The sequence below is a fragment of the Engystomops pustulosus genome, chromosome 8, assembly GCF_040894005.1.
Source record: "Engystomops pustulosus chromosome 8, aEngPut4.maternal, whole genome shotgun sequence".
NCBI lineage: Eukaryota > Metazoa > Chordata > Amphibia > Anura > Leptodactylidae > Engystomops > Engystomops pustulosus.
This window is the reverse complement of record NC_092418.1, coordinates 127,031,817-127,056,202: the sequence shown is the minus strand read 5'-3', so window position 1 is coordinate 127,056,202 and position 24,386 is coordinate 127,031,817. Positions and strand designations below refer to the sequence as shown.

Below are 24,386 nucleotides of genomic sequence, written 5' to 3'. Positions count from 1 at the left end.
TTGACCAATCTTATTGTGTTTGTTTGTTTTGTGGATGGATTTAGGGAAGGACTTTCTTCATGGTTATCCCATATCATTTGTAAAAACTTGATTTATATTTTAGGATTGTCGCTGGACTTGGATCACTGGTCCGTGTCTTCACACTGCTGGTATGATTACAAGGATCTCCAACAACAGCTAAAAAGGGATTCATATATCAAGATTGTAGCTGGACTTGGAGCATTGGACCGTGTACTCACAGAGCTGATTTGATTCTAACAGCTCTCCAAGGACTGCAAAAATGGATTCATATTTGAGGATTGTAGCTGGACCCTCCTCACACTGCTGTGCTTTACATGCATCCCATCACTCCCCAGACCTCACCCCAATAAACAGAAGTGTGCTACAGTTCTTATTAAGAGCAGTGGGAGGGGCAGTGAGAGATCTCATACACCAGTACACCAAGTGCAGCTACAATCCTGGAATATAAATGCATTTTTCACAGTCACACATAGGTCTGTTTATATATTTCTCCGGGGACAATACCTAACACTGGCTGTAGCTTTGTTTCTTTTTTATTCCCCTCCAACATTAAATTCTGCTGCTTTACGATCAAGATGCATTAGGAGACATCATTTTTGACTGAATTTTTAATAAACAGTCCGCTAAAGATAATTTTAGGGCTATAGTTCTGGTGAAAGTCAAGTTGATTTGAGTAGGAACTGGGAATCAAGTGTCAGATTAACCTGCAGTGCCCCCACAGGGGAAGAATAGTATTACATGATTCTTATTGAAATAATAGGATCCATATGTAATCTCAGGACCGGCCTGTCCCTCCAAAGAGAAAGGTATTTTATCTAGTAGCTTATTATATGAGCGTCCTGTATATACTCCTTTACACCAAAATATACCTAAAATTTCCACCATTGAACAGGTCACCTACCTCTCTGACCGAGGTTGGCTGGACTGATGTATCATGGGTAACCCCCCCCCAATTAGAAAATAATAGACTATATTATAGTGTGAACAGACGCCAATGTTTGTATTGTGTTGTCTGATATCAGGATTTCAGGACTATTGAGTCCCAGGTTGGAGGAATCTTACTGCACTCACACGGATACATCATGTTTCCTACAAAAAACAGACATGAATAAACCTCCCGGGGCCTGTCCATGGTGCAGTATATTTGCATTTTGTTAAATGGAGTGAGGATGGCGGGAGAGGCCCAGCGTCTGATCTGTAATGTACTGTGCAACCGTGGAAGGAATTACAAGCCATTAAATGCAATTAAGCCGCAACGTATCCGAAAAAGACAAACGCGCAACCAAGAAAAGATGTTTCCTGTGTAGAATAATGGCTTATTGTTATATACCCGGCAGGATTCCACGTCTGTGCCGCCGGATGGCTACACAAGGGCAGAGTGGGCTATCCCATCGTCAAGCCTACCTTCAACTGCGGATTCGGAAGAAAAGGCATCATTGACTACGGTTTCCGGTTAAACAAGAGCGAAAGATGGGACGCCTACTGCTATAACCCTCACGGTAAGGGAAGGGTTAAATGCCAAACTGGAAACCATAGTGTTTTTCGTAGGCCGAGAAGCCTCCAAGTCACATCTGGCAAAATTCCCAGTAGTTTTTTATATGGGCAAAAATCTGCCAAGACATTCAGCTCATAACCTGCAAAACCTCGTTCACACCAATACAGGTTGTCCCTAGGCCGTGAGATTTTGCAGGGATTACACTTCATTTGTTGCGTGATCTTTGGCTTCGTAGTTCACACATATTGGTTTTGCAAAGTTCATTTCATGATAATTCATCCAAATACAGACTAGAAATGGTGACAGGACAGGTAGTAGTGGGTCCGCTCAGACTGTCAGGTGAGGGGTAGTTGTAGTTCCCCGTCCCCTTAGATCGAGGGTACTGAAGGGGGGCCAGGGGCCACCATGCTTCTCGGAGAAGGGGGGGGGACTTGTAGGGAAATGTTCATGGAGGCGTGAATGCATTCCAGCTTCGCCATCGGCATTCAAAGAGTTAACACCTGCAATTGGTGCCAACAAGGGGTGAGCCCGAGCACCCAAACTGTAAACCTTGGGGTGAGCAATGGGTCTCCTCATCCCTAGTAAATTGGCGGAGAGCGAGCCCTGGTACAACCTTCCCTGTCTACTTGACAAGCGCCCTACATGATGCCTCCCAACTGGAGGGTGCCCCCTACACTGAAAGGAAGTGACAGACCTCAGAAAGCGCCCGCAGCGCGAAACGGCCCGCCGGCGTGTCCGGCACCGCTCTGTATTGTCCCGTCGGCTGAAATAAAAACCTGCACTTTTTGGTGAGTGACCCGTTCATTTCTTCTCTGGTTTTGGATAGGATATATGAGTTAGACCATAGCCGGTAACCTCCATGTCACCAAGGTGTTAACGTGGACGCAGTTGCCTACTTCACCGTTTTGACCTTTTGGAACACGAGTGTATGACATTACACCGCATATACGGCAGTTTCTCCTTCTCTGGAAGCCATCACATCCTAACCCCAGACCAGGCTAACGCATTTTTGTTTTTTTACAGCAAAAGAGTGCGGTGGGGTCCTGACCGAGCAAGAGCGCATCATCAATTCACCGGGATATCCCGACGAATACGAGAATGAACAGATCTGTTACTGGCACATCCGGGTGAAGATCGGGCAGCCCATTCTCCTGCAGTTTCTGGAGATGGATATTGAAGAAGATACCGACTGCCTGTCTGACTACCTGGAAGTATATGACAGCTATGACGATGTTCACGGTTTAGTGGGAAGGTAATTCGCACCCAAGATGTAGTAAAAATGCACCAAATACAGAGGTTTATATATAACAGCAAAAACAATTCAGGCCGGAGCTACAATGTGATTCCTATTCATCCTCATCCAGCAATAGCTCCGATGTCTGCAGCGGTGAAATATCCTACACGGAAACATTTATCAGCCTTGAAAATGAATTTTTCTTGTATTTTCTCTTAATTTTTCCAGATTTTGTGGAGACATGCTTCCCGAAGAGATCATCAGCACAGGTACCAATAAAGTGTAATCAATAGAACAATTCACGTCTGTAATCACATCCCAAAATCAATAATCACCCTCCTAATAAAGACACAGACCCAGGCGCCTTTATGAAGCTTAACCCCTATTTCTAAGGATCTTCATCCAGACCAGGCTAGTTTAGGCTCCAGCCCTTAAAGGGGTTGTCCACTTTCAGCAAATAATTGATATAATAATTGTTATACTATTTTCCAATATACTTCTGTATCCGTTTCTCATGGTTTTCTAGATCTCTGCTTCCTGTCATTTTATAGAAAGCTTCTATGTTTACTTCCAGTGGACAGGAATCTGTCTATGTGATGGGATCCATGGATAGAGAAGTAACATAGCGCAGGCAATGAATAAGATATAGTAATTAATTCCAGTGGTAGGGAAAATGTCACGACGTCACGACGCTTCTGCAGAGGAACTAAACTTGCAGGCAGCGGATAGCAGAGATAGATAGAAGAGGCAGGATAAAGAGGTTTGTACTCGTTGCTTTGCTGCTGCGTTGCGTTGCTTTGTTGCGCAGTGTGGCGCATCGGCGCTGGCATGCACACGACGGAAATCGGGGGCGTGGCCGAACGAAAACCCGACGGATTCAGAAAAACCGGTGCATTTAAAACAAAAAAATCTGTCGCGGAGCTTGCACTTACCTTCACTCAGCCCGAGCCGGTGAACTCCAGTGCGTTCCGATGCTTTTCAGTGCAGCAGACCTATTTTTTCCTGCCTCTTCTATGAACATGTGATGGGATGTCACACAGGTGCACGGCTTGTTAGTATCAATTGGCTCTGATTACTCCCTGTGATACTAAGAGCTTGTGCACCTGTATGACATCACATGACCATGGACCAGATTTCTATCCAGTGGAAGTAAACTGTGATGCTTCCCATAGACTGACAGCAAGCAGAGATCTAGAAAACTGTAAGGAATTGATACAGAAATTTAATGGAAACCTGTGTAACTCTTCATTACACAAATAGTATCAATTATTTTCTGAAAGTGGACAACCCCTTTAATGCAAAACCCAAAGCAAAAGTGAATTATAATATGGGTGGTTTAGGGGAGTAGCCCAGGATCCAAGGCTTCTAGGGGGCCCAGGGACACTAAAACCACCTGCCAAATTTGATATATCCATAAAAAATCTAAAAAAACAGAGGGACCAGCAACCATGAAATATATAGGGTATATATATAGGGTATTATAGGGTATTTGCTGCCTGAGGCGAAAATTTAAATGACCCCCCCCCCCACACACACACACACAGGACTGGTGCATCCCTGCTTATATTATATACAGCTCCCCTTATTATAAAATACACAGCTCCCATATTCTGTAATATACAACCCCCCTTACATATTATGTAGCCCCCTTATTATATTATACGCAGCCCCTATATTCTATAATATACAATATTAGAATATATAATGTATAATATACCCTGTATCAGCCTTGCCTTGTGTTGCTCTGTGAAGGGGCGCAGGCAGTGTGAAGTCACCGCACGCTGCCTGAGTCATCCAGAGCAACAGAGCGGCACGGACAGAAGCATCTGTGCCGCCGCCGCCGCTCTGTTCATCATTTGCGTCTGTCTCTTAAAGAGACCTGCAAATTTTTTTTTTTCATGTGGCGAGTTGGGCGGCGATGGCCACCCCAATCACCCACATTACGGCCCCAAATTTTGCCGCTTGCCTCAGGGCTTGTGCATCTGCCGCCTGAGGCAAGATTTTCATATCGCCTCATGGCAGATGCAGCCCTGCGTTCACCTAAAATAGGCGCAATTCCTGACACATGGATAGGAATTGCTTCTTATTCCCCACTTACACCACCTCAGCCAAGTGTGAATGGAGGGGCATGAAGGGGGCACGGGCAGTGGTGAAGGGGCCTGGGGGACGCCCAGTGGATTTATCAGGATGTTTGTGGGCATGCACGTGGTGAACTTAGTACCAGTGTATGTTAATTGTACCCAAATGTCTTACTGCAGTATTTGCATGAAGCCTCCATGTGTCAGACATGTGCTACATAGCGCTGCCAATCATACTGCGGGTCATTTACTAAGGGCCCAATTCGTTTTCCCGAGGTGTTACCCGAATATTTCCGATTTGCGACGATTTCCCCTGAATTGCCTCGGGATTTTGGTGCACGCGATCGGAGTGTGGCGCATCGGCGCTGGCATGCACGCGACGGAAATCGGGGGCGTGACTGAACGAAAACCCGACGGATTCAGAAAAACCGCTGCATTTAAAACAAAAAATCTGTCGCGGAGCTTGCACTTACCTTCACTCAGCCCGAGCCGGTGAACTCCAGTGCGTTCCGATGCTTTTCAGTGCAGCAGCGCCACCTGGTGGACGGCAGAGGAACTACCTTAATAAATCCCGGCCGGACCCGAATCCAGCGCCGAGAACGCGCCGCTGGATCGCGAATGGACCGGGTAAGTAAATCTGCCCCAATGTGTCAGTTACCTGTTATAATGGCTTATGCCATTAACCTCGTGCTTAAAGGTGTTTTCCCACAAAGTAAGTTAGATCAGTGGGGACCTCAGTGAATGGACCCCCACAGATCACTAGAACAGGGGTCTGATGGACCTGGATGGCTGCTGCAACTGGTCGCACATGCTCAGGCTGCCCCGTTCATCTCTGTGGAACTGACAGAGATTGCTGAGCACTGGACTCAGCTGCTCGTCCATGTGTGACCGTCTGCTCCAGCCATCGGACCCCTGTTCTAGTGATCTGTGGGGTTCCCATCACTGAGACCCCCACCGATAAGCAAGTTAGGCCCTATCCTGTGCTTCCTGGAAAAAGCCATTAACATTTAAATAGTGTGGGTTATAATAATGATGGACTTTTGATGTATCTGCTTGGCGGCTGTGGAGCATTTATGTTCTGGAACCTTCCAAACTTACACTATAAGTAAGCTGGTCAAACCAACGTCAGAGCCAGTAAAGCTACAGTCCAAACAAGAGCAAATAAGAAAAGCCACGACAGTCTAGGTCAAAGCACCAGTGGCGAGCCAAGTGTAAGTCCAGCAATTAGTAAGAAAGTTGGGTTATATAGCAGGGCCCAATATATACGACGCGACCATGGGACCATGCTCAGAACAGAGATGAAGCAGGGTCCACACAGCGGTGACACACAGCACACCGGGGGGGAGGTGACACACAGCACACCGGGGGGGGAGGTGACACACAGAACACCGGGGGAGAGGTGACACACAGCGCACCGGGGGGGGGGGGAGGTGACACACAGCACACCGGGGGGGAGGTGACACACAGCACACCGGGGGAGAGGTGACACACAGCGCACCGGGGGGGGGGGGAGGTGACACACAGCACACCGGGGGGGAGGTGACACACAGCACACCGGGGGGGGAGGTGACACACAGAACACCGGGGGAGAGGTGACACACAGCGCACCGGGGGGGGGGGGAGGTGACACACAGCACACCGGGGGGGAGGTGACACACAGCACACCGGGGGAGAGGTGACACACAGCACACCGGGGGGGAGGTGACACACAGCACACCAGGGGAGAGGTGACACACAGAACACCGGGGGAGAGGTGACACACAGCGCACCGGGGGGGGGGAGGTGACACACAGCACACCGGGGGAGGTGACACACAGCACACCGGGGGGGGGAGGTGACACACCGCACACCGGGGGGGAGGTGACACACAGCACACCGGGGGGGAGGTGACACACAGCACACCGGGGGGGGAGGTGACACACAGAACACCGGGGGAGAGGTGACACACAGCACACCGGGGGAGAGGTGACACACAGCACACCGGGGGGGAGGTGACACACAGCACACCAGGGGAGAGGTGACACACAGAACACCGGGGGAGAGGTGACACACAGCGCACCGGGGGGGGGGAGGTGACACACAGCACACCGGGGGGGAGGTGACACACAGCACACCGGGGGAGAGGTGACACACAGCACACCGGGGGGGAGGTGACACACAGCACACCGGGGGGGGAGGTGACACACAGCACACCGGGGGGGGAGGTGACACACAGCACACCGGGGGGGAGGTGACACACAGCACACCGGGGGGGGAGGTGACACACAGAACACCGGGGGAGAGGTGACACACAGCACACCGGGGGAGAGGTGACACACAGCACACCGGGGGGGAGGTGACACACAGCACACCAGGGGAGAGGTGACACACAGAACACCGGGGGAGAGGTGACACACAGCGCACCGGGGGGGGGGAGGTGACACACAGCACACCGGGGGGGAGGTGACACACAGCACACCGGGGGAGAGGTGACACACAGCACACCGGGGGGGAGGTGACACACAGCACACCGGGGGGGGAGGTGACACACAGCACACCGGGGGAGAGGTGACACACAGCACACCGGGGGGGAGGTGACACACAGAACACCGACACACAGAACACCGGGGGAGAGGTGACACACAGCACACCGGGGGGGGGAGGTGACACACAGCACACCGGGGGAGAGGTGACACACAGCACACCGGGGGGGAGGTGACACACAGAACACCGACACACAGAACACCGGGGGAGAGGTGACACACAGCGCACCGGGGGGGGGGAGGTGACACACAGCACACCGGGGGAGGTGACACACAGCACACCGGGGGGGGGGAGGTGACACACCGCACACCGGGGGGGAGGTGACACACAGCACACCGGGGGGGAGGTGACACACAGCACACCGGGGGGGGAGGTGACACACAGAACACCGGGGGAGAGGTGACACACAGCGCACCGGGGGGGGGGGGGGTGACACACAGCACACCGGGGGGGAGGTGACACACAGCACACCGGGGGAGAGGTGACACACAGCACACCGGGGGGGAGGTGACACACAGCACACCAGGGGAGAGGTGACACACAGAACACCGGGGGAGAGGTGACACACAGCGCACCGGGGGGGGGGAGGTGACACACAGCACACCGGGGGGGAGGTGACACACAGCACACCGGGGGAGAGGTGACACACAGCACACCGGGGGGGAGGTGACACACAGCACACCGGGGGGGGAGGTGACACACAGCACACCGGGGGAGAGGTGACACACAGCACACCGGGGGAGAGGTGACACACAGAACACCGACACACAGAACACCGGGGGAGAGGTGACACACAGCACACCGGGGGGGGGGGGGGGGGGAGAGGTGACACACAGCACACCGGGGGGGAGGTGACACACAGCACACCGGGGGGGAGGTGACACACAGCACACCGGGGGGGAGGTGACACACAGCACACCGGGGGAGAGGTGACACACAGCACACCGGGGGAGAGGTGACACACAGCACACCGGGGGGGAGGTGACACACAGAACACCGGGGGAGAGGTGACACACAGCACACCGGGGGGGGGGAGAGAGGTGACACACAGCACACCGGGGGAGAGGTGACACACAGCACACCGGGGGGGGGGGGGAGAGAGGTGACACACAGCACACCGGGGGAGAGGTGACACACAGCACACCGGGGGGGAGGTGAAACACAGAACACCGGGGGAGAGGTGACACACAGCACACCGGGGGGGGAGAGAGGTGACACACAGCACACCGGGGGGGAGGTGACACACAGCACACCGCAGGGGAGGTGACACACAGCACACCGGGGGGGAGGTGACACACAGAACACCGGGGGGGGGGGGGTGACACACAGCACACCGCAGGGGAGGTGACACACAGCACACCGGGAGGTGACACACAGCACACCGCAGGGGAGGTGACACACGGCACACCGCAGGGGAGGTGACACACGGCACACCGCAGGGGAGGTGACACACAGCACACCGGGAGGTGACACACAGCACACCGCAGGGGAGGTGACACACGGCACACCGGGAGAGAGGTGACACACGGCACACCGGGAGAGAGGTGACACACAGCACACCGCAGGGGAGGTGACACACAGCACACCGGGGGGGAGGTGACACACAGCACACCGGGGGGGAGGTGACACACAGCACACCGGGGGAGAGGTGACACACAGCACACCGGGGGAGAGGTGACACACAGCACACCGGGGGGGAGGGGAGGTGTGTCACCAGGGGGGGAGGTGACACCCAGCACACCGGGGGGAAGGTGACACACAGCGCACCGGGGGGAGGGGGGGGGTGACACACAGCACACCGCAGGGGAGGTGACACACAGCACACCGTGAGGGAGGTGACACACAGCACACCGTGAGGGAGGTGACACACAGCACACCGCAGGGGAGGTGACACACAGCACACCGGGAGGTGACACACGGCACACCGGGAGGTGACACACGGCACACCGGGAGAGAGGTGACACACAGCACACCGGGGGGGAGGTGACACACAGCACACCGGGGGGGAGGTGACACACAGCACACCGGGGGGGAGGTGACACACAGCACACCGGGGGAGAGGTGACACACAGCACACCGGGGGAGAGGTGACACACAGCACACCGGGGGGGAGGGGAGGTGTGTCACCAGGGGGGGAGGTGACACCCAGCACACCGGGGGGAAGGTGACACACAGCGCACCGGGGGGAGGGGGGGGGTGACACACAGCACACCGTGAGGGAGGTGACACACAGCACACCGTGAGGGAGGTGACACACAGCACACCGCAGGGGAGGTGACACACAGCACACCGGGAGAGAGGTGACACACAGCACACCGGGGGGGAGGTGACACACAGCACACCGGGGGGGAGGTGACACACAGCACACCGGGGGGGAGGTGACACACAGCACACCGGGGGGGAGGTGACACACAGCACACCGCGGGGGAGGTGACACACAGCACACCGCAGGGGAGGTGACACACAGCACACCGCAGGGGAGGTGACACACAGCACACCACAGGGGAGGTGACACACAGCACACCGGGAGAGAGGTGACACACAGCACACCGCAGGGGAGGTGACACACAGCACACCGCAGGGGAGGTGACACACAGCACACCGGGGGGGAGGTGACACACAGCACACCGGGGGGGAGGTGACACACAGCACACCGGGGGGGGAGGTGACACACAGCACACCGCAGGGGAGGTGACACACAGCACACCGGGGGGGAGGTGACACACAGCACACCGGGGGGGAGGTGACACACAGCACACCGGGGGGGAGGTGACACACAGCACACCGGGGGGGAGGTGACACACAGCACACCGCAGGGGAGGTGACACACAGCACACCGCAGGGGAGGTGACACACAGCACACCGGGGGGAGGTGACACACAGCACACCAGGATGGAGGTGACACACAGCACACCGGGGGGGAGGTGACACACAGCACACCGGGAGGGAGGTGACACGCAGCACACCGGGGGGGAGGTGACACACAGCACACCGGGGGGGAGGTGACACACAGCACACCGGGAGGGAGGTGACACACAGCACACCGGGGGAGAGGTGACACACAGCACACCGGGGGGGAGGTGACACACAGCACACCGGGGGAGAGGTGACACACAGCACACCGGGGGGGAGGTGACACACAGCACACCGCAGGGGAGGTGACACACAGCACACCGCGGGGGAGGTGACACACAGCACACTGGGGGGGAGGTGACACACAGCACACCGGGTTGGGAGGTGACACACAGCACACCGGGGGGAGGTGACACACAGCACACGGGGGGGGGGAGGTGACACACAGCACACCGGGGGGGGGAGGTGACACACAGCACACTGGGGGGGAGGTGACACACAGCACACTGGGGGGGAGGTGACACACAGCACACCGGGTTGGGAGGTGACACACAGCACACCGGGGGGAGGTGACACACAGCACACCGGGGGGGGGAGGTGACACACAGCACACCGGGGGGAGGTGACACACAGCACACCGGGGGGGGGAGGTGACACACAGCACACCGGGGGGGGGAGGTGACACACAGCACACCGGGGGGGGGGGGAGGTGACACACAGCACACCGGGGGAGAGGTGACACACAGCACACCGGGGGGAGGTGACACACAACACACCGGGAGGTGACACACAGCACACCGGGAGGTGACACGTCATGTAACTGTATCCCAGTCATCACATCCCGCCATTAATCAAGGCTGTGCAGAGATTTGCACCCAAACAGATTTGTAAGAATATTCCAAACCCTTACTCACACTTCAGTGACCCTTTTTCTTTGGTTTCAGGGAATGTCATGACATTAAAATTCTTATCAGACAGTTCCATCACAGGAGGAGGATTTCAGATCAAGTACACGGCCCTGGAGCAGCGCCTCATCCACGGAAGGGACGGGAACCTCACGTCTGACGCCTATCATGACCTGTACGATGACAATATTAAGTAAATACACTTCCAGGGAACGTTTCCAGAGGCACGGAGCAAGTGGAGCGATGGAGACGGTGGTGATTCATCTGTCCGCGACTGCTCTGGGCTTGGCTCCAATTGACTTTAATGAGAGATGAGTGGGGCACTTAGCGTCCGGCTGACTTTGATAGATTACTGCTCCGAGTTTCCATGTTACATACTGATGTTACACACAATGATGAATTATGAGGAGGCCGAGGCGGACATCTGTACATACGCAGACGTGTTACTGGGGTATTCCAGCTTCAGCGAATAAAGGTTATTTATTGAACATAAAAAATGATAGCACTGCTTTCCATCTTGTTCCAATAGACTATGCTGTGCTGATATTAAAAATACCTCTGTCAGCATTCTGAATCATTGCACTACTTTATAATTGTTTATTTTCCATTACCTGGCTCTCTGCCAGCATCGCAAGGTAGGTCCCGGGGAAGGAGCGGCTGTACCCTGTGTCAGTCTCCTCTCCTTCACACTCATCCTGCTCCCTCCCCCCTCTCCACTTCCTTTAATCTGCATTGAGCCAGCAGAGGAGGAAGGGGGATGGTATGGAGGGGACAGAGAACACATGAGAAGACTGAGACTCAGGCTGCAGCTGCCCCCTCCCCCGAGACTCACCACACGCTGCTAGCAGGGATCCAGGTAATGTGGATTGAACTATCTTAAAGCACTGAAATGATTCAGAATGCTGAGAAAGGCATTTTAGGCTATTAGAACCTGTCACCAGCTAAAAAATGACTTTCCTAGTGACAGGTTCGCTTACAGGGTTTGTGCCACAAATGACACTTATCCCCATCCTTATGTAACGTGTAGGGTTGATGCAGATCCAGTCACTGGTACCGACTATCACTGGAGAACAGAAGGTCTAGTAAGTGACGCACATGTGATGAAGCGCTGGTTTTCATGCTCAGCCGCGCTCTAGTCACATTTATGGGACGTCGGTCATGGATGTGTCCTGGAAGTCCCTAAATGTGCTCCATTACATATGGCAATGCTCCCGTGGACTTTCAGTTCCCACCTTGTTAAGGTCCCTGAACCCTAGGGATCGGTAATGTATGCACTACCTGGTGAAAAGAGAATAGGTAACTTTTGGGGAAACCTCTTTTAAAGGACACTGTCCCCAGATTTGACCCCAGTAAACTACTAGACCCATCAGGTAGGGGATGAAATGTCTCTTTTAGAATTTCCTCTTTTATGTGAAATTTACCTTTACCTTCTCCAATGTCATGTGAAAATTAACAAAGAGTTAGATTTTGTCTGAGATGAGTCAAGTTTAGTTGCTGGAGGGAAGTGTCACTTCTATAGCACCTAGAAACATAGACAGGAACTAGATCTTTATCTACATCTTGCATTTCCAAATATCGATGGTTCTGTAGCTCATACAACCAGAATGTGAAAGATGAGATTCTTATCTTTAATGTGACACCGGGAGCATAATTCTGTGTTCTATAGAACGGAAGATAAAGACTTCTGAATTGACCCTCCCCCTGCAGCCTCTAAACTTGACTCATCTAAGCAAAAAAGTGACTCTTCTGTGCTCATTTTCACATTGGTGGAATTTTTTCATAGGTAAACTGGTAATATTTGACATAAAAGATGGAATGCTAGAAAGGACATTTTATACCCTACCTGAGGGGGCTAGTAGTTTAGTGGGGTTAAATCTGATGACAGGATCCCTCTAAGTAAGTTATGCAAAGATTAAAAACTATGAAACTGGTTTTCAGATCAAAATTTAAAACAGCCGCCTGCCTCAAAATCAGATCCGCAAAACATCCCCTTGTATCCCCGGCAAAAAGCAGAAAAGCCATGTACAATCGGTTAAAGGTGATTTCCCCTTTAGTGAACAGATCAAGAGAATGGGGGGTCCGGGGGAATCAGATGTACCCCCGTCAGACCCCTCGTCTCTCCCCCAGATGAGTGACAACAGCCGGTCGCCCATGCCCAGGCTGCCCGTTCATCTCTACGGAGCTGACAGGGACCCCTCGTTCTCGTGATCTGTGGGGATCTCATCACTGAGACCCCCACCTATCAGCAAGTTAGGGGAAATCCCCTACAACCATGGCAGGATAGGGGAATACTGCTACTAAAAAACACTGTGTGAACATAACCTAAGGATATTAGGTATTATCGGAGACACCTGCGGAGATACAGAACAGACCGTGAAACCTGCAAGGATTGTATTAAACTTCACGTAAGTCTTTTCTAAATCGTACAAAATCATCATTCCACAACATTTATTTACTGAAAATGGAATATCCCTTTAAGTATTTCTTACTGTTGGGTTCTTTCATACATTTTAACTAATATTTCTGAAAATAATGTAAATTTCTAATGTATTCATAAATTAAACTTGTTTCATTGAATTTCCGGAGCTGTAATTGTTAAACTTCCCTCTCCTCCTGTATAAACCCTTGTATAGTCCTACACTGCATCATGAGCGCCACCTTGTGGCGGTGTCTGTGTTACCATTATTAGTGTTCATGTTACAGAGTATCGGTCGTCTCATATTCTACTAACCGGCTCATCATCTGACGTCACACAAGACTTTTCTATTCTTTTTTACCCTTTTTATTTCCTGTTTCTTCTACAAATGAACTGCGCTGCCACCTGCTGGACATTATTGTAACTGGTCGCTGCCGCCTGAAGGTACAAGAAGTTATGGGGTCTCTCATATACGCGGTGGGCCGATGCGCTCCTACAGAGGAACAGAAGAAGATTTGTGAAGTTTGAGGGAGAGTCTCCGGAGAATTGGAGGGATGCGCCTAAGAACAAAAGTCATTGAAAGGAATCTCCCATCAGCAAATACTTCATATTGTTTGTGTAATGAAGTTATACAATTCCTCAAGGTTTTCTGTAAAGAGCCGTGTGACATCACATGACCAGGTATATAAAGAGCCGTGCACCTGTGTGACATCACATGACCAGGTATATAAAGAGCCGTGCACCTGTGTGACATCACATGACCAGGTATATAAAGAGCCGTGCACCTGTGTGACATCACATGACCAGGTATATAAAGAGCCGTGCACCTGTGTGACATCACATGACCAGGTATATAATGAGCCGTGCACCTGTGTAACATCACATGACCAGGGATATAAAGAGCCGTGCAACTGTGTGACATCACATGACCAGGGATATAATGAGCCGTGCACCTGTGTGACATCACATGACCAGGTATATAAAGAGCCGTGCACCTGTGTGACATCACATGACCAGGTATATAAAGAGCCGTGCACCTGTGTGACATCACATGACCAGGTATATAATGAGCCGTGCAACTGTGTGACATCACATGACCAGGGATATAATGAGCCGTGCACCTGTGTGTCATCACATGACCAGGGATATAATGAGCCGTGCACCTGTGTGACATCACATGACCAGGGATATAAAGAGCCGTGCACCTGTGTGACATCACATGACCAGGGATATAATGAGCCGTGCACCTGTGTGACATCACATGACCAGGGATATAACGAGCCGTGAACCTGTGTGACATCACATGACCAGGTATATAATGAGCCGTGCAACTGTGTGACATCACATGACCAGGGATATAATGAGCCGTGCACCTGTGTGTCATCACATGACCAGGGATATAATGAGCCGTGCACCTGTGTGACATCACATGACCAGGGATATAACGAGCCGTGAACCTGTGTGACATCACATGACCAGGGATATAACGAGCCGTGCACCTGTGTGACATCACATGACCAGGGATATAACGAGCCGTGAACCTGTGTGACATCACATGACCAGGTATATAAAGAGCCGTGCACCTGTGTGACATCACATGACCAGGTATATAAAGAGCCGTGCACCTGTGTAACATCACATGACCAGGGATATAAAGAGCCGTGCAACTGTGTGACATCACATGACCAGGGATATAATGAGCCGTGCACCTGTGTGACATCACATGACCAGGGATATAATGAGCCGTGCACCTGTGTGACATCACATGACCAGGGATATAATGAGCCGTGCACCTGTGTGACATCACATGACCAGGGATATAACGAGCCGTGCACCTGTGTGACATCACATGACCAGGGATATAACGAGCCGTGCACCTGTGTGACATCACATGACCAGGGATATAACGAGCCGTGCACCTGTGTGACATCACATGACCAGGGATATAACGAGCCGTGCACCTGTGTGACATCACATGACCAGGGATATAACGAGCCGTGCACCTGTGTGACATCACATGACCAGGGATATAACGAGCCGTGCACCTGTGTGACATCACATGACCAGGGATATAACGAGCCGTGCACCTGTGTGACATCACATGACCAGGGATATAACGAGCCGTGCACCTGTGTGACATCACATGACCAGGGATATAACGAGCCGTGCACCTGTGTGACATCACATGACCAGGGATATAACGAGCCGTGCACCTGTGTGACATCACATGACCAGGGCTATAACGAGCCGTGCACCTGTGTGACATCACATGACCAGGGATGTAATGAGCCGTGCACCTGTGTGACATCACATGACCAGGTATATAAAGAGCCGTGCACCTGTGTGACATCACATGACCAGGTATATAAAGAGCCGTGCACCTGTGTGACATCACATGACCAGGTATATAATGAGCCGTGCAACTGTGTAACATCACATGACCAGGGATATAACGAGCCGTGCACTGTGTGACATCACATGACCAGGGATATAACGAGCCGTGCACCTGTGTGACATCACATGACCAGGGATATAACGAGCCGTGCACCTGTGTGACATCACATGACCAGGGATATACGAGCCGTGCACCTGTGTGACATCACATGACCAGGGATATAACGAGCCGTGCACCTGTGTGACATCACATGACCAGGGATATAACGAGCCGTGCACCTGTGTGACATCACATGACCAGGGATATAACGAGCCGTGCACCTGTGTGACATCACATGACCAGGGAATAACGAGCCGTGCACCTGTGTGACATCACATGACCAGGGCTATAACGAGCCGTGCACCTGTGTGACATCACATGACCAGGGATGTAATGAGCCGTGCACCTGTGTGACATCATATGACCAGGTATATAAAGAGCCGTGCACCTGTGTGACATCACATGACCAGGGATATAATGAAGCCGTGCACCTGTGTGACATCACATGACCAGGGATATAACGAGCGTGCTCCTGGTGACATCACATGACCAGGGATATAACAAGCCGTGCCCTGTGTGACATCACATGACCAGGGATATAACAAGCCGTGCACCTGTGTGACATCACATGACCAGGGATATAACAAGCTGTGGCACCTGTGTGACATCACATGACCAGGGATATAACAAGCCGTGCACCTGTGTGACATCACATGACCAGGGATATAACGAGCCGTGCACCTGTGTGACATCACATGACCAGGGATATAACGAGCCGTGCACCTGTGTGACATCACATGACCAGGGATATAACGAGCCGTGCACCTGTGTGACATCACATGACCAGGGATATAACGAGCCGTGCACCTGTGTGACATCACATGACCAGGGATATAACGAGCCGTGCACCTGTGTGACATCACATGACCAGGGATATAACGAGCCGTGCACCTGTGTGACATCACATGACCAGGGATATAACGAGCCGTGCACCTGTGTGACATCACATGACCAGGGCTATAACGAGCCGTGCACCTGTGTGACATCACATGACCAGGGATGTAATGAGCCGTGCACCTGTGTGACATCATATGACCAGGTATATAAAGAGCCGTGCACTGTGTGACATCACATGACCAGGTATATAAAGAGCCGTGCACCTGTGTGACATCACATGACCAGGTATATAAAGAGCCGTGCACCTGTGTGACATCACATGACCAGGTATATAAAGAGCCGTGCACCTGTGTGACATCACATGACCAGGTATATAAAGAGCCGTGCACCTGTGTGACATCACATGACCAGGGATATAATGAGCAGTGCACCTGCGTGACATCACATGACCAGGTATATAATGAGCCGTGCACCTGCGTGACATCACATGACCAGGGATATAATGAGCCGTGCACCTGTGTGACATCACATGACCAGGTATATAATGAGCCGTGCACCTGTGTGACATCACATGACCAGGGATATAATGAGCCGTGCACCTGTGTGACATCACATGACCAGGGATATAATGAGCCGTGCTCCTGTGTGACATCACATGACCAGGGATATAACAAGCCATGCACCTGTGTGACATCACATGACCAGGGATATAACAAGCCGTGCACCTGTGTGACATCACATGACCAGGGATATAACAAGCCTGTGCACCTGTGCGACATCACATGACCAGGGATATAACGAGGCGTGCACCTGTGCGACATCACATGACCAGGGATATAACGAGCCGTGCACCTGTGTGACATTACATGACCAGGGATATAACAAGCCGCACACCTGTGTGACATCACATGACCAGGGATTAACAAGCCGGCACTCCTGTGTGACCATGGACAGGTATTTATCAGTAAGAAGTAAATAATGAAGCTTCCTAGAGCAGGTCAGCAAGCACAGATTTAGAAAAATGTGAGGAATTGATACAGAATGGAAATGGTAAAAGTGTATAACTACTTTTCATTACACAAACAATATGCATTATTTGCTTATTTTAGACAATCCCTTTAACCCCTTCCAGACGGGGCGCCGTAAATTGTTTATTATTTCCTAATTTTGAAAAACTATTGTATCGATTAGTTCTGCCTGTCCGCCAGCCTTCCCATCGATCATCTCGGTACTCCATTACCCTGACTCTCCGCTCTTCCAGCCCTGCTGCTCATCGATGCGCTCGGCGTATTGATTACTTATTTATGGCAATACTCATCGAGTAGCTCGGCGCTCTATTGAGCAGCTTCGCTACTTCTGTCCAATCTGGCGCCATTTTAGTCGGCGGGAGCTGAAGGGGGCGGAGTCAGCTTAGCGCGGGGAAATCAGGAGACGTCTGCGGCAGCAGTAGCGGGGGATCGCGTGTCCCCGGCCGTGTGCATGTAAGGACGGGTGAGGCGGGCGGGGACCCTCCTGGTGCTGGATATTCGGGGGGCATCATGTCACGTGCAGCTCATCAGAGCAGGACTTGCAGCAAGAGGTTCTGCAGCAGCTGTGTGATTGCTCTATGCGTGCATCTCGCTGTTTTGGGGTTGTGCTATACACTGGGGGGGGGTGCACTACAAGTCCCAGCATGGCCACAGAATCTGGGGTGCCTACAGCATTGCTCCACACTGTGGGGGCGACTTCTTACGGATTTGGGTCCGATCTGCGCTGCGGGCTTTGTATTCTCACATCGCTTCCTTCCCTATGGGGTCCATATGACCCAAATGTACGTAAAAAGTGGAATAGACCCCAGATTGGGTCACAACAGGACACGTCGCTGCGTATTTGGGAGGTCTTGGATATTGGGGTACACGCTCCCCCCTCGGGCTCAGACGTGTGAAGTCGTCAGAGTCCCCCTCATGTGCGCAGCGGGCGGTGGTCTCACCATCTTGTATTCGTTTACCTTTAAAATCACGGCCATTGCCGGTAGTTGGTCCTTTGCGTCTTGTACGTTATTCTCCGTGACGCCTGCGAGTTTAGAATGGAGCTGATGGGATTGTTCAGCTTCTTCCTCTATATAGTGACGTGTAATGTGGCCCCTCCTGGTGACTGATGGGGGGGTTCCAAATGTAAAATATTTAGCTTCCCATGGAAAGGCTTTAAAGGGAACCTACCGCCTGGATTCTAGCCATAAAGGTAGGTGGCTGTGCCCTCACGTCCCGCTATCTTTGTAAAACTTTAATATCCGAATATGTAAATTTTCTTAAGCGGCTACTGGGTTGTGTGGCTGGACATGTAGCTCCATGCCCCAGTAGCCTCTTTTCTCCTCCTACCCTGACATGCGCAGAACTTCTGACCCCCAGCTGCGCGGCCTCTGCTCAAAGCCGGGGCTACTGCGCATGGCACGAGAGCGCGCAGCTACGAGGAGCTGTGCACCGGTGATGTCCGGCGAGGAGTAGCCGCGACGTGCACTCCACTCCCCAACTTATATATCCGGGTGTTAAAGTTTTAAAAAGATAGCGGGATGTGAGGGCACAGCCACCTACCTTATAGCTATAATCCAGGCGGTAGGTTCCCTTTAAAGGGGTTGTCCTCTTTCAGCAAATGATTGTTGTTTGTGTGATTTTTTTTTTTTTTTTTTTTCAATTTCCCAATATGCTTTCTGTATCAATTATTTCCGGATCTCTGGCTGCTGGTGCAACGGCTCGTTATGTCCCTGGTCATGTGACGTCACACTGGAGCACGGCTCGTTATGTCCCTGGTCATGTGACGTCACACAGGTGCACGGCTCGTTATGTCCCTGGTCATGTGACGTCACACAGGTGCACGGCTCGTTATGTCCCTGGTCATGTGATGTTACACAGGTGCACGGCTCATTATATACTTGAACATTTGATGTCACACAGGTGCACGGCTCGTTATATCCCTGGTCATGTGATGTCACACAGGTGCACAGCTCGTTATGTCCTGGTCATGTGACGTCACACAGGTGCACGGCTCGTTATGTCCCTGGTCATGTGATATGTCCCTGCGTCTGCGCCCTCCCCCCTCTCGTCTCACAGGGGCGCCGCTCGCCCCTACCTCCTCCAGAGGGGCGCCGCGCGCCCCTCCCCCTCTCGTCTCCACAGGGGCGCCGCGCGCCCGCTCCCCCTCTCGTCTCCACAGGGGCGCCGCGCGCCCCCTCCCCCCTCTCGTCTCCACAGGGGCGCCGCGCGCCCTCCCCCTCTCGTCTCCACAGGGGCGCCGCGCGCCCCTCCCCCTCTCGTCTCCACAGGGCGCCGCGCGCCCCTCCCCCTCTCGTCTCCACAGGGGCGCCGCGCGCCCCTCCCCCTCTCGTCTCCACAGGGGCGCCGCGCGCCCCTCCCCCTCTCGTCTCCACAGGGGCGCCGCGCGCCCCTCCCCCTCTCGTCTCCACAGGGCGCCGCGCGCCCCTCCCCTCTCGTCTCCACAGGCGCCGCGCGCCCCTCCCCCTCTCGTCTCCACAGGGCGCCGCGCGCCCCTCCCCCTCTCGTCTCCACAGGGGCGCCGCGCGCCCCTCCCCCTCTCGTCTCCACAGGGGCGCCGCGCGCCCCTCCCCCTCTCGTCTCCACAGGGGCGCCGCGCGCCCCTCCCCCTCTCGTCTCCACAGGGGCGCCGCGCGCCCCTCCCCCTCTCGTCTCCACAGGGGCGCCGCGCGCCCCTCCCCTCTCGTCTCCACAGGGGCGCCGCGCGCCCCTCCCCCTCCTCTGTCTCCACAGGGGCGCCGCGCGCCCCTCCCCTCTCGTCTCCACAGGGGCGCCGCGCGCCCCTCCCCCTCTCGTCTCCACAGGGGCGCCGCGCGCCCCTCCCCCTCTCGTCTCCACAGGGGCGCCGCGCGCCCCTCCCCCTCTCGTCTCCACAGGGGCGCCGCGCGCCCCTCCCCCTCTCGTCTCCACAGGGGCGCCGCGCGCCCCTCCCCCTCTCGTCTCCACAGGGGCGCCGCGCGCCCCTTCCCCCTCTCGTCTCCACAGGGGCGCCGCGCGCCCCTCCCCCTCTCGTCTCCACAGGGGCGCCGCGCGCCCCTCCCCCTCTCGTCTCCCACAGGGGCGCCGCGCGCCCCTCCCCCTCTCGTCTCCACAGGGCGCCGCGCGCCCCTCCCCCTCTCGTCTCCACAGGGCGCCCGCGCGCCCCTCCCCCTCTCGTCTCCACAGGGGCGCCGCGCGCCCCTCCCCCTCTCGTCTCCACAGGGGCGCGCGCGCCCCTCCCCCTCTCGTCTCCACAGGGCGCCGCGCGCCCCTCCCCCTCTCGTCTCCACAGGGGCGCCGCGCGCCCCTCCCCCTCTCGTCTCCACAGGGCGCCGCGCGCCCCTCCCCTCTCTCGTCTCCACAGGGGCGCCGCGCGCCCCTCCCCCTCTCGTCTCCACAGGGCGCCCGCGCGCCCCTCCCCCTCTCGTCTCCACAGGGCGCCGCGCGCCCCTCCCCCTCTCGTCTCCACAGGGCGCCCCTCCCCCTCCTCGTCTCCACAGGGGCCCCCCTCCCCCTCCCCCTCTCGTCTCCACAGGGGGCGCCCCTCCCCCTCTCGTCTCCACAGGGGCGCCCCCCCCCGCTCCCCCGCCCCCTCTCGTCTCCACAGGGCGCCCTCCCCCTCCCCTCTCGTCTCCACAGGGGCGCCCCTCCCCCTCCCCCCTCTCGTCTCCACAGGGGCGCCCCCTCCCCCTCCCCCTCTCGTCTCCACAGGGGCGCCCCTCCCCCTCCCCTCTCGTCTCCACAGGGGCGCCCCTCCCCCTCCCCCTCTCGTCTCCACAGGGGCGCCCCTCCCCCTCCCCCTCTCGTCTCCACAGGGGCGCCCCTCCCCCTCCCCCTCTCGTCTCCACAGGGGCGCCCCTCCCCCTCCCCCTCTCGTCTCCCAGGGGCGCCCCTCCCCCTCCCCCTCTCGTCTCCACAGGGGCGCCCCTCCCCCTCCCCCTCTCGTCTCCACAGGGGCGCCCCTCCCCTCCCCCTCTCGTCTCCACAGGGGCGCCCCTCCCCCTCCCCCTCTCGTCTCCACAGGGGCGCCCCTCCCCCTCCCCCTCTCGTCTCCACAGGGGCGCCCCTCCCCCTCCCCCTCTCGTCTCCACAGGGGCGCCCCCTCCCCCTCCCCTCTCGTCTCCACAGGGGCGCCCCTCCCCTCCCCCTCTCGTCTCCACAGGGGCGCCCCTCCCCTCCCCCTCTCGTCTCCACAGGGGCGCCCCTCCCCTCCCCCTCTCGTCTCCACAGGGCGCCCCTCCCCCTCCCCCTCTCGTCTCCACAGGGGCGCCCCTCCCCCTCCCCCTCTCGTCTCCACAGGGGCGCCCCTCCCCCTCCCCCTCTCGTCTCCACAGGGGCGCCCTCCCCCTCTCGTCTCCACAGGGGCGCCCCCCCTCTCGTCTCCACAGGGGCGCCCCTCCCCCTCTCGTCTCCACAGGGGCGCCCCTCCCCCTCTCGTCTCCACAGGGGCGCCCCTCCCCCTCTCGTCTCCACAGGGGCGCCCTTCCCCCTCTCGTCTCCACAGGGGCGCCCCTCCCCTCCCCCTCTCGTCTCCACAGGGGCGCCCCTCCCCCTCCCCCTCTCGTCTCCACAGGGGCGCCCCTCCCCCTCCCCCTCTCGTCTCCACAGGGGCGCCCCTCCCCCTCCCCCTCTCGTCTCCCACAGGGGCGCCCCTCCCCCTCCCCCTCTCGTCTCCACAGGGGCGCCCCTCCCCCTCCCCCTCTCGTCTCCACAGGGGCGCCCCTCCCCCTCCCCCTCTCGTCTCCACAGGGGCGCCCCTCCCCCTCCCCCTCTCGTCTCCACAGGGGCGCCCCTCCCCCTCCCCCTCTCGTCTCCACAGGGGCGCCCCTCCCCCTCCCCCTCTCGTCTCCACAGGGGCGCCCCTCCCCTCCCCCTCTCGTCTCCACAGGGCGCCCCTCCCCCTCCCCCTCTCGTCTCCACAGGGGCGCCCCTCCCCCTCCCCCTCTCGTCTCCACAGGGGCGCCCCTCCCCCCTCCCCCTCTCGTCTCCACAGGGGCGCCCCTCCCCCTCCCCCTCTCCGTCTCCACAGGGGCGCCCCTCCCCCTCCCCCTCTCGTCTCCACAGGGGCGCCCCTCCCCCTCCCCCTCTCGTCTCCACAGGGGCGCCCCTCCCCCTCCCCCTCTCGTCTCCACAGGGGCGCCCCTCCCCCTCCCCCTCTCGTCTCCACAGGGGCGCCCCTCCCCCTCCCCCTCTCGTCTCCACAGGGGCGCCCCTCCCCCTCCCCTCTCGTCTCCACAGGGGCGCCCCTCCCCCTCCCCCTCTCGTCTCCACAGGGGCGCCCCTCCCCCCCCCCCTCTCGTCTCCACAGGGGCGCCCCTCCCCCTCCCCCTCTCGTCTCCACAGGGGCGCCCCTCCCCCTCCCCCTCTCGTCTCCACAGGGGCGCCCCTCCCCCCTCCCCCTCTCGTCTCCACAGGGCGCCCCTCCCCTCCCCTCTCGTCTCCACAGGGGCGCCCCTCCCCCTCCCCCTCTCGTCTCCACAGGGGCGCCCCTCCCCCTCCCCCTCTCGTCTCCACAGGGGCGCCCCTCCCCCTCCCCCTCTCGTCTCCACAGGGGCGCCCCTCCCCCTCCCCCTCTCGTCTCCACAGGGGCGCCCCTCCCCCTCCCCCTCCCGTCTCCACAGGGCGCCCCTCCCCCTCCCCCTCCCCTCCCCCTCCCCTCTCGTCTCCACAGGGGCGCCGCTCGCCCCTCCCCCTCCCCCTCTCGTCTCCACAGGGGCGCCGCTCGCCCCTCCCCCCCCCCCTCTCGTCTCCACAGGGGCGCCGCTCGCCCCTCCCTCCCCCCCTCTCGTCTCCACAGGGGCGCCGCTCGCCCCTCCCCCTCCCCCTCTCCTCTCCACAGGGGCGCCGCTCGCCCCTCCCCTCTCCTCTCCGTAGGGGCGCCCGGTGCTCAGCATAGAGAATGCTTTATCTTACATGTGTGTACTCACCCTACAGCGGCGGGCACTGCATAATTTACGTACGGATATCCGTTCCCACAACGTTTGTGTGAAGTTGAGTCACGTGGATTTCTCTGGCTAAATCTGCGCTCCTCACCATAGTATTGTTTTATTTCAGGGTAACAATGGCTGCTGCTTCACCTGACGCCCAGCTGGTGCCTTACTAGAAACGTTGGAGGACTCTTGTACCTCACACACAGAGAAGACGGACGCCTACCTCTCCATCGCCAAGTGAGTGACAAGTAACCGGACTGGGGGGGGGGGGTACAGCATTGGTCAGAGATTTATTTGCCCCCCGTACTGATCCCTGACTGAGAGCCGGGGGTGGACGTGGACCTCTCCGTCCCCTGTGTTTGGGCTTGATGGCTCCTCAGGATCTCTGAGGCTCTATGCGGATTATATAATCGTGCTGCTGGCGGCTCGTACATGGACCCACACCACAAATATATAATACATTGAGACATTACTAAAAAAAGCTTTTTTATCTAAGGATTTAGGTCAAGGGGTTAACAAAGTTAATGGTCTTGAGCCACTTTGTCATGCTGCTTGGCGTTAAGTGGCCACACCAGGAACCAGCAACCCTAGAA

General features: G+C 56.3%; 1 protein-coding gene across 1 annotated transcript in view; it reads left to right on the top strand.

Annotated features, from left to right (window-relative positions):
- The window catches only part of TNFAIP6 (TNF alpha induced protein 6), a 61,742-nt gene extending 48,116 nt beyond the window's left edge, over window positions 1-13,626 (top strand). The window contains exons 3-6 of the mRNA XM_072122542.1: window positions 1,359-1,520; window positions 2,540-2,768; window positions 2,979-3,019; window positions 11,149-13,626. Coding sequence (XP_071978643.1) covers window positions 1,359-1,520; window positions 2,540-2,768; window positions 2,979-3,019; window positions 11,149-11,306 — 590 coding nt within the window. The 3' untranslated portion in view covers window positions 11,307-13,626. The remainder of the gene's footprint in view (window positions 1-1,358; window positions 1,521-2,539; window positions 2,769-2,978; window positions 3,020-11,148) is intronic.
- The last annotated feature ends 10,760 nt before the right edge of the window (window positions 13,627-24,386 follow it).